The sequence below is a fragment of the Henckelia pumila genome, chromosome 3 (assembly GCF_033568475.1).
Source record: "Henckelia pumila isolate YLH828 chromosome 3, ASM3356847v2, whole genome shotgun sequence".
NCBI lineage: Eukaryota > Viridiplantae > Streptophyta > Magnoliopsida > Lamiales > Gesneriaceae > Henckelia > Henckelia pumila.
In genome coordinates this window covers 37196517-37207620 of record NC_133122.1, presented here as the reverse complement: position 1 = coordinate 37207620, position 11104 = coordinate 37196517, and the positions used below count along the sequence as shown (strand labels likewise).

At 36.1% G+C, this 11104-nt stretch overlaps 1 protein-coding gene across 1 annotated transcript; it reads left to right on the top strand.

The window, feature by feature from the left end:
- Window positions 1–439: 439 nt before the first annotated feature.
- On the top strand, window positions 440–901 carry LOC140888480 (uncharacterized). Its single transcript, XM_073296169.1, has one exon. The coding sequence runs from the start codon at window positions 440–442 to the stop codon at window positions 899–901; it is 462 nt and encodes a 153-aa protein (XP_073152270.1).
- The last annotated feature ends 10203 nt before the right edge of the window (window positions 902–11104 follow it).

The window sequence follows — 11104 nt, the reverse complement described above, 5'->3', positions numbered from 1 at the left end:
AAAAAATAGTACATTTCATGAGCAGGTCGGGATTCCGTTTCACAAATTTGAACCGTGAAACGGTTTAGCAAGAGTTTTTGTGTTAATTTATTTAACAATATAAAAATTCGAAATCATAGATTCAAATGACTCTATACAAACACAACCTTAAAATTGTGAAAAAATTAGAACGGAAAATAATATATAAATTTTAGTCTTGACTTCAATTTTATTTTAAAGTTCGTTCATTTTCACTTCTATTCAAATGCAGAAGTCACCATTAAAAAAAAAAAACAAAAAACCATAACATGCTATCCACCTCCACATGTCCAAAAGTAGTAATGCACATAAACAAAGAAAGATTTATATATAGAACTAAAAGATCGAACCTAAAAATAGAAAGGTGGTCTCTTCGAGTTACATCAACAAAATCCCCACCATATTTCATATCATAAATAAAATGGCAACCCCTTCCTCCGGCTCCGTCTTACTCCTCCTCCTCTTCCTCGTCACCGCCGCGATTCTTCCATCTCACGCCTCCCTGATCTCCGTCAAGGCCGTTCGGGTACGAGGCCTCCTTGTCTGCTCCGCCAACGGTAACCTCACACCACAGTGCACCACTTGCCGGGGCCTTGCTGGGGTGAACGTCAACATCACATGCAACGGAGCCACCACCCGCATCACCCAAGTTGTCACGGATTCCAGCGGATTTTTCAACGCTGTTCTCAATTTCGTCGATGGACTTGTATTCGACACCAATTCTTCGCCTTGTTTCGTGACCGTCAAGCTTCCCATCGCCAAGTGTGTGTTGTTGCCTCCCACCGGAATCCTCAGAGCTCCGGTGACTTTCCTGGGGACGGTAGTTGAGAGCGTCATCGGATTGGTGGCGGAAGTTGTCAGCGGTTTATTTGTTCATGTGTAGCTAGGTTAGTGCACCATACTAAATTATATAATGATGGTGGTGTATGCTGGTTACAAGTTAATTCGCTCATGTATGATGCATGTAGCATCTTATAAATAAGTGAAGATTACATAAAACGAGAGGGGAGTGTTATTTACACTCTAAAAAGTGTTGATCACACTCCATATGCAATTTATAATTAGACAAATTTGCCCTTAAACTAACTTTTCTTATATTTTAAATTTTTGATTTACTTTCAAAAAACACTCAAATACAATACTTTTGTATATCAACAACTAAAATAAATTATTTTAAAAAAACTATCAAATTTTTTTATCATACCTAAATATAATATAGAATATAAAAAAATATTTTAATCTAAAAAATGTGATATTATACATATTTTATATCAAATTTTAATATGGCACAAAATGTTGATAAACCGTAAAATCTTAAAAAAATATAAAATATTGCTATATAAAAACATTTTAATTTACCAGAAACTTATTAAAATTTAAAAATTAGAAAATAAAATTTATGTTATAATTTGAGATTAAAAATAATAATGTATGCATATTATTTTTTAAAATATTTAATACATCTATCAAATGATTATCAACTTTATATTTATAACATAATTTATTATTTTAACTTTTTCAATTTTATGTAAATAAATAATAAATATTAAATTATATTATATATATCTATTTTTTTAATGAAGAGTGTTATTTGAAAAATATTTCAACTATAAATTTTATCAATGATATATTATTTTAAATTTTTATTAGCAATATATCATTTATAAGATATTACGATTGATTAACATATTAAAACATTGGAATCTAAGCAATATTACTTGTTTTAAATAATCATAAATAAATAAAATAATATGTTAATTAAAATTAAAAAACCAATAATTATTTAAGTAAATCATAATTTTAATTTTTGTCTTGAGTTTTTATTTATTTAAGGATATATACAAATTACACGATAATTTTGAATTATTAATATTTTAGGTAACAGTTTAGGAATTAAGACTATTGATTAATTTACTAAACATAATAGCAATCAATTAAAGGGTATAATTGTCAACTAATGTACAAAAACTAAAAATGGAGTCTATTTAACAAAAAAAATGGAGTGTGAATAATATTCCCCATTCAAATTACACGATAATTTTGAATGATTAATATTTTAGGTAACAGTTTAGGAATTAAGACTATTGATTAATTTACTAAAAATAATAGCAATCAATAAAATGGTATAATTGTCAACTAATGTACAAAAACTAAAAATGGAGTCTATTTAACAAAAAATGGAGTGTAAATAACACTCTCCAAAACAAAAATTATTATTTAAAAAAAAATTCCCCACCCCAGTCCAAGTTGTACCTAAAAAAAAAAAACGAACACTCGATGAATTTAAAGAGGAGAAACTAAAACTAAAACTAAAGAAAAAGGAAAATTATTATTATTTTTAAAAATTTACTACGTTTAAAAATATAATTGTTCTTAAACAAATTGAAAACATGCAGAGAAAGGCCACAGCCCGAAATAGATGTCAAATTGATGAATTAATCATGCATCTGATATGTGGTCAAGGAAATAGTTTGAGCAGACTAAACAAAAGTTACTTTTGTCTATCAACTTTCAATCTGTACGATGTGAAATACTGGCTTTTTTTTTTTTAAAAAAAATATATATAAATGAAAGCCATACCATTTAATTAATCGCTCTCATGTTTCATAAATTAACTAATTGACAAAATTTCTAAAATAATTAGAGTTAGTTTTTATTATTTACACTAATAATATAAATATTAGTAGTGTGTTATTATTGCTAATATGAGTATATAATGTAAAAAAAAAAACTACACTTAGTTTTAGTAATATTATTTTATGGTTTTATTTGAAAAGATTTTGAATTAAAAATATTAAAAATTCTAACTTTAATTTTTCATAAAACATAATAGTTTATTTAGTTTACAAATCTTTCCTTAAAAAAATAGAGAAATTACGGCCACAAATGAAAAATAAATTACGATTTTTTATAAAATTAATAAAAATAACGTTATTTCATATTACAAGTAAAATTTTACGAAAAAAACATTAAATGTATTATTATTAAGAAATATACAATTAATAAAATAATTAATTATGACATATTACCTTTAACAATTACTCGAATGAAATTAGAAAAAATATGATCATAATCTAAACATATTTAAAAAATATTATGATAAAAAATAGTTAAAAAAACATAAATCACTTTAAGATTAATATTAACAGTGTTATTATTTGACAAAATGATACATTTAAAAATAACAAAATATCACGGTACATTAAATAAATCACTTAATATTAATATTAACATTTAAATTTTATTTTTATTAAATACGCACAATATTTAATTTTTTTTTTTTATTATAATACCCTTTAATTAGATGTTCTTATATTTAGTGAAATAACTCGTAACTTGTTTCCTTTCTTTTTCTTTATTATATGTCCGTGTTGAATCCGACATTTTGATGATAACAAACAACAACTCATTGTATAGGAATGTGCTGCCAATCTTTTGTATTTCAGGAATCTACTACAACTCCTACCGCAACCGTCTAAACCCTTCAAGTTATCTACCGGAAGCTTATTAACCGCCTTTGTCTCTCGACCGGTTGCAGTCACAAGCCTATCGACTGGTTATTCAAACCAGCAGAGGATAAATCTATCTACCGGTAGAATGCCAACTGCTTATCAAGATATTTCAAGACAAATACTTGAGACAAGACGTTCATTGCAAGATCTTTTATCAAAAGCAGAACCGACGTATCAGAAGATCTGTTGACTCTTGCATCGAGAGATAAACCGGCGTATCAGAAGATCTGTTGACTCTTGCATCGAGACAACAGGTTGCACTAAAATGGCAAAAATGCAGAATGGCTACAGATAAAGCATTCGACCGTTTATACCAGTTTTGGACCCTGGAAGTTGTCTGCATTTAAAGAAGTGTACGATCTTCATGCAGAATCATCAATGCATTTATGAAGCAGTAAATGTGCATTCAATGCAGCATCAGAACGTTCAAAATAAAGACGTTGATGATTGACCTATATAAAGGAAAGATTGCTCAAGAAGTGACAAGAAGACAAGCAACACGAAAAATCTCAATCAACTCAATCACTTGAATACTATCAGAAGTCCTCATCTGATATACTGAGGCAATACTTGAGCACACTTACAAGATCATTCACTTGCTGCTCAAATAAACCCTCGCCTACAGTTTACATATCTGATCTTCAAGGATCATCCTAGGGTTTCCAAGCCTCTCGACCGCTCTGCAGTTTGAGAAGCTCAACCGGACTGTATTCATTATTGAAGAGACTTGAAGCTACTCTGAAAGCTTCCACCAGTCTGATAAGAACTGAGAATCTTATCTGTGTAAATCTAGGAGTTTCGGATTAGGCATTGGATAAGTCCTAAGTCTGAAGTGGGTGTATTGCAAGACGTTGTAATAACCAAAGTCTTCTAGTGAATTCCTTCCTAAGTGAAAGAAGGGGAGACGTAGAAGGATTAAGCCTTCGAACTTCCATAAATCGTGCCTTAGTCTTTACTGCATATTTATCTTATATATTGCTCATACATCGTGTTATAACTTGCCTTTGCATCACTAAAACCTCTGAACTATTTCCGCACTATTTAAGTTGTTCAAACCGTTTTAGAAGTTGAGAAAACAGATTAAGTGAACTAAACTTCACTTGATCATTTTGAAAAGAAAGAAAATAAGTTTCAGAGTGTATTCACCCCCCCCTCTACCCTCTGAACCGATCCCAACAAGTGGTATCAGAGCGGGTTCCTTTCTCAACTGCTGATCTAAAGTTTTAAAATCATGACTTCTTTCAACAAAATTCCTATGTTTTCTAAAGAAGATTATGATGACTGGAAAATTCGCATGCAGGCACATCTTGCAGCACAGGACGATGACATGCTATATGTCATAACAGACGGTCCTATCAAAATCATGAAGGTCAACCCAGCTCTAACCGATGGTGCAGGACAAATGATTGAGAAACCAAGAGCTGAGTGGACTACTGAGGACAAAAAGAAGGCCAATCTTGACAATGTGGCCCGGGACATCCTATACAAAACACTGGACAAGAACATGTTCAGCAAAATCAAGTCATGCTCCACAGCAAAGGAGATTTGGGAGAAGCTCACTCAGCTGTGTGAAGGAAATGACCAGACCAAGGAAAACAAGCTCACTATGGCCATTCAAAAATATGACAATGCCAAAATGAAGCCAGGGGAAACCATGGCTGAATTTGATGAACGGTTCAGTAGTATCATTTGTGATCTTATTGCTTTAGGAAAAACTTATACTAACCGTGAAATTGCTGTGAAGGTTATGAGAGCTTTGCCCAAAGAATGGGAGATCAAGACAGTGGCCATGAGGGAGTCAAAAGACTTAAGCAAGGTTGAACTGCATGATCTCTTTGCAGATCTCAAAGCCTACGAGTTCGAGCTCAACATGAGGACAGAAGATGAACCATCTACCTCTCAACCAACCAAGGCCTTAACCTCAACGGTGATGCGTCCACCGGTCGAGGAAGCTCCAAAGAGATCAGCTGATCAAATCAGCAACGAAGCCATGACACTCTTTGTCAAGAAATTTGGTAGATTTATGAGTAAAAACAATTCTAAATTTAAAAATTATCATAAATCGGACCATACAGACGATGGTCCTACTTGTTTTAACTGTGGAAAGCCAGGCCACTTCATTGCAGATTGCACCAAGCCTAAGAGCAATGATCAGAAGCAATTCTTCGAAAGAAGAAGGGGCAAGGAGGACAAGAGGACGTTTAGAAAAGGAAGAGACCAAAGGGTTCTAGTAGCAGACGAAAGCAAAAGCAAGTGGGCTGAGTCTGACTCTGACAACCCCAATACCGGAAGCTCTTCAGATGACAGCGATGATGAAAAGGTGGAATGCCTTATGGCTGACATCGAAGAAGAAGCTGAGGAGGTATTTGACTTTGGTTCACATGAATTTACTCACAGTGATCTAGTTACTGCTTTACACGAAATGGCTAATGAATACAAAGCATTATCCAATGAATTCGAGGATGTAAAGGCAGAAAGAGCTGACCTAAAAGATAAGTCAAGCGAATCAAGCTGCATGCAGCGAAAAGAGCTTGATGGTCTTAAGGTCAAGCTAAGTCTGCTGGCTACTGAGAATGACACCTTGAAAAGAGTGTTCCAAGCAACCTTGACTGAGAACAAAAAACTACTTGAAACAATTAAGGCTTGGAATAAATCTTCTGTAACCATTGACAAGATTCAAGAAATCCAAAGACCGGCACATGACAAAACCGGTCTAGGGTTTGGAACAAATGAACAGTCTATGGAATCTTGTATTCAGTCAAGCCTGGACAAAGGAAATCTTAAAAAAATAATATTTGTCAGGTCCAGCACGATTTATGAACATGAAAAGTGCAGCTTTGACAAAAATCAGAAAGTATCTAACGAACGAAGCTCTAAGCATAGAGGGCTGGGATATGTGGATCCCCAGATCTCTAATCAAAGAGGAACTTGGATTAAACCAAAACCTAATGAAAGAAGAAAGGGAAACCAATCTAATTTCAAAAGGCCATGGAATGAGTCTAACTACTCTAAGAGAAGATGGTCAAAGGAGAAGCCTTACCAGTACTTTAATTGCAGGCCAGTTCAAAAGAGGTACAGGCTAACTGATAAAGATCAAAAAGGCAAGCAGTACACAGCAACCTCACAAGCACACACATTTACTGCTTATCGACCGCACAAATTTTTGGACACACACACGGGCAAACCTGTAAGGGTGTTCCAAGTGTGGGTCCCGAAAGGGCTAATCCGACCTGGACCCTACTAGATATGGGTACCAAAAGTTCTTCACTTTTTGCAGGTACTAAAAGTCCAAACGGGCGAGAAGACCACTTCTATCAAGGACACTACCTGGTACTTAGATAGTGGTTGCTCACGGCACATGACAGGGAATCCAAAACTTCTAACAGAAGTTGTGCTGTGCAAAGGACCAAAGATCAGCTTTGGAGACAACTCCAAAGGTAAAACCGTGGGTAAGGGTAAGATTATCCATGGTAACATCATTATTAAAGATGTGTTACTTGTTGACAAACTGTGCTATAATTTGATAAGTATTAGTCAACTATGTGACAATGATCATTCGGTCGAGTTTCACAAACACACTTGCATCATCAAAAATGACAAAGGTGAGACTCTTATGACCGGTGTAAGAGACCTAAACACCTACAAGGTAAACTGGTCTTGCTCACATATTTCTTCACCTACTTGTCTTACTGCTCATCATGATAAACATTGGTTGTGGCATAAGCGGTTAAATCATCTAAATTTTAAGTCCATTTCTAACTTGAGGAAGCATGATTTGGTTTCTGGTCTGCCTGAAGGAGATTTTATGAAAGACAAAGTTTGTCCTGCTTGTCAACTAGGAAAGCAGGTGAGAGCAACCTTTTAAAATAAAGGGTGTATGTCTTCTTCCAAATGCTTAGATTTACTTCACATGGACCTATTTGGTCCTATACCAGTAAGAAGCATACGGGGAATGAGATATGCTCTTGTTGTTATAGATGACTTTTCTCGATTTACTTGGGTCATCTTTCTCTCTTCAAAAGATCAAACTGCACCTCACCTGATTAAGATTTTTAAACGCTTGCAAAATGAACAATCTACTGTGATAGATAGAATCAGGAGTGATAGAGGGACTGAATTTTTAAACACCACTCTTATGACTTATCTAGATGATCAGGGAATCAAGCATGAGTTGTCAGCTGCTAGATCCCCACAGCAAAATGGGGTGGCTGAAAGAAGGAACCGTACTTTAAAAGAAGCAGCCAGAACTATGATTGCTGATTCAAATGTTTCTCAAAGGCTTTGGGCAGAAGCAGTTAACACAGCTTGTTATACTCAAAACAGATCTATGATTAATAAACGATTTACCAAAACTCCATATGAGATCTGGAATGACACAAAACCTGATATTTCATACTTCAAAATTTTTGGGTGCAAATGCTTTATCCACAACAATGGCAAAAATCATTTGACAGCCTTCGATGCCAAAGCAGACGAAGGAACTTTTATTGGTTACTCAGCCGTTAGCAGAGCTTATCGAGTGTTCAATCAAAGATCACTAACGGTCGAGGAAACCATTCATGTTGTTTTTGATGAATCTACTCTTTGTACAGAACAAACTCAAGGGAGCATAAATGATCTGAGTCATAGACTGGAAAACACAAATCTACAGGAAGAGAGTGACAGTGATCCATATCCTCCAAAGAAGGATGATCCAGTTCCCTCTACCGTGTGTGATCAAACAAGGCCAGAAGAGGATCCACCGGTTGATAATGATCCTCCTGCCAATGATGATCCAGTAAACGAGGACGTTCATCAACCAATTGATGACAACCCTTTAGGGAATTATTTTAGGTGGAACAAAGATCATCCACCTGGGTTGGTCATAGGTGACCCTTCTGCTCCTCGAAAAACACGTGGTCAAATTATTAATGAATTCTTGTATGCAGCTTTCATATCTCAGGTAGAGCCCAAGAAGATAGATGAAGCTCTATCAGATGCCAGCTGGATTGAAGCTATGCAAGAAGAGTTGAATCAATTCACCCGCAACAATGTTTGGCATCTAGTTCCTCGACCGGAAAATCAAAATGTGATTGGAACTAGATGGATGTTTCGTAACAAGCTCGATGAACATGGAACTGTTGTGCGTAACAAAGCTCGGCTTGTTGCACAAGGATTCAGACAAGAAGAAGGCATAGACTTTGAGGAATCCTTCGCGCCAGTTGCAAGACTAGAAGCAATCCGCATCTTTCTTGCCTATGCAGCTTTCAAGGACTTTAAAGTTTATCAAATGGATGTCAAGTCTGCATTCCTCAATGGTCTACTTCAAGAAGAGGTGTACGTTGAACAACCACCAGGTTTTGTCAATCCTACTCATCCTCAATATATCTATAAACTTGACAAAGCCCTCTATGGATTAAAACAAGCACCACGTGCATGGTATGATACATTACTAAAATTTTTACTGGAACATGATTTCCAAATCGGAATGGTCGATAAGACCTTGTTTAAATTTGTAAAAGGTGATCATGTGTTACTAGTACAAATTTATGTTGATGACATTATATTTGGGTCAACTAACCCCAAGTTGTGCTCAAAGTTCTCTAAGATGATGCAGGAGAAATTTGAAATGAGCATGATGGGCGAGCTAAATTTTTTTCTTGGATTGCAAGTGAAGCAACTTGAAACTGGAATATTTATCAATCAATCCAAGTATGCCTAGGAATTGGTAAAGAAGTTTGGAATGAAACAGTGCTCAACTGTATCTACCCCCATGAGTGCATCAATCAAGCTTGATAAAGATGAAGGGGGAATCCCGGTCGAGGTAACAATGTATCGAGGCCTTATTGGCTCATTGCTTTATTTGACTGCCAGTCGACCGGATATCATGTATTCAGTTTGTTTATGTGCTAGATTTCAAGCAGCACCTAAGCAATCTCATTTCATTGCCGCCAAACGAATAATTAAATATATTAAAGGAACTACTAATGTGGGTCTTTGGTATCCCAAAGATTCAAATCTTAATCTTATTGGCTATTCAGATGCAGATTATGCAGGTTGTAGAATTGATCGCAAAAGTACAAGTGGCACATGTCAATTCCTTGGAGATAGAATAATTTCGTGGTCAAGTAAGAAGCAGACATCAATTGCTACCTCGACCGCCGAAGCAGAATACCTTGCTGCTGGCAGCTGTTGTGCTCAAATACTCTGGATTCAACAGCAGCTTAATGATTATGGAATCCGGTCGAGTGAAGCTCCAATCTACTGTGACAATACAAGTGCCATAGCCATCACTCACAATCCAGTGATGCACTCTAGGACAAAGCACATTGATGTCAGGCATCACTTTATCCGAGATCATGTCTTAAAGAATGAAATCAGGCTGGAATACATCTCTACCGATCAGCAAGCAGCAGACATATTCACCAAGCCTTTACCGGACGCTAAGTTTTCATATTTTCGAAATATTCTTGGCTTAGTAGCTCTAAGTTAGTATGCATGCTTTTAGGGGGAATGATTGCTAGTATGACTTTAATAGCTTAGCTGTTACATTGCCATAAATGTTGGCATATCATCCGCCTTTAGCTAGTCTCTGACAGGCTCCGTACTAGCAGCTTTGTGCTTTGAACCAAATGACATTGATTGGGCGTGGTGATTATACTCTTCAAAACTTTTTGAATTTCAAAAATACTTTTCATGACATCACCACATGGCCCATAGGTTCCTATATATACTTCCTTACACCCGTATATCAACCTTTCACCGTTGCTAAAGCTTTCATATTGCATTAAAAGTTCTATCGTATTACTATCAAGATTTTGCTTACTCTCTGCTCGAGTTCTTATCTACAGCTATCATGTCGATCCAGAAGACTTGCCTTGCAATCAACTTTGATTCCGTTATTGAGGCAAACAATGCAGGAATCACTGAGGTCTTCACCATGCTTGAAGCCTCTGGACTGAAGAAGTTTTTGGGAAGCAGCGCCATCTGCGATCTGCCTGTCTTGAAGGAGTTCTTTGCAACCGCTCAAATCGAGCATGGGACTGTCAAATGCTTGATCCGGACAGAGTCCTACTCCTTCAATCAAAAGTTCTTCGCCAGCACATTTGATCTGCCCTCCAGGGGTTTGACAAAATGCGCGGATCTTCCCGATGGTAACTGCTCATACTGGTTGAAGGAATTCTCAACCACTGATGCTCCGATCAAACTGCCGGCTCAGAAGACATCTCTTAAAGCTCCATTCAGGCTATTGACCAACATCGTGGCCAAGAATCTTCTTGCCAAGGCTGGATCGTACGACAAGGTGACGATGGAGAAATTCCAATACATGTCTTGTATCGCCTCCAAAATCAACATCAACTGGTCAGACATATTGTTCACTACTTTATGTGAAATGATCAGGGGAAAAGGGCAATCCGAGGGATTTGCTCTGCAAATTTGCCACACCTTGAGCGTCCTTGGAGTAGACTTCTCCAAGACTGAGCCTCTGCATCCCACCAAATGGCTCAACAAGTCTACAATCTTCAAGTTTCTGAACAAGAAAGAGGTTGCGGTCGACACTCTGCCTTCAACCGCAAGTGTTGTTGCTGTCACTC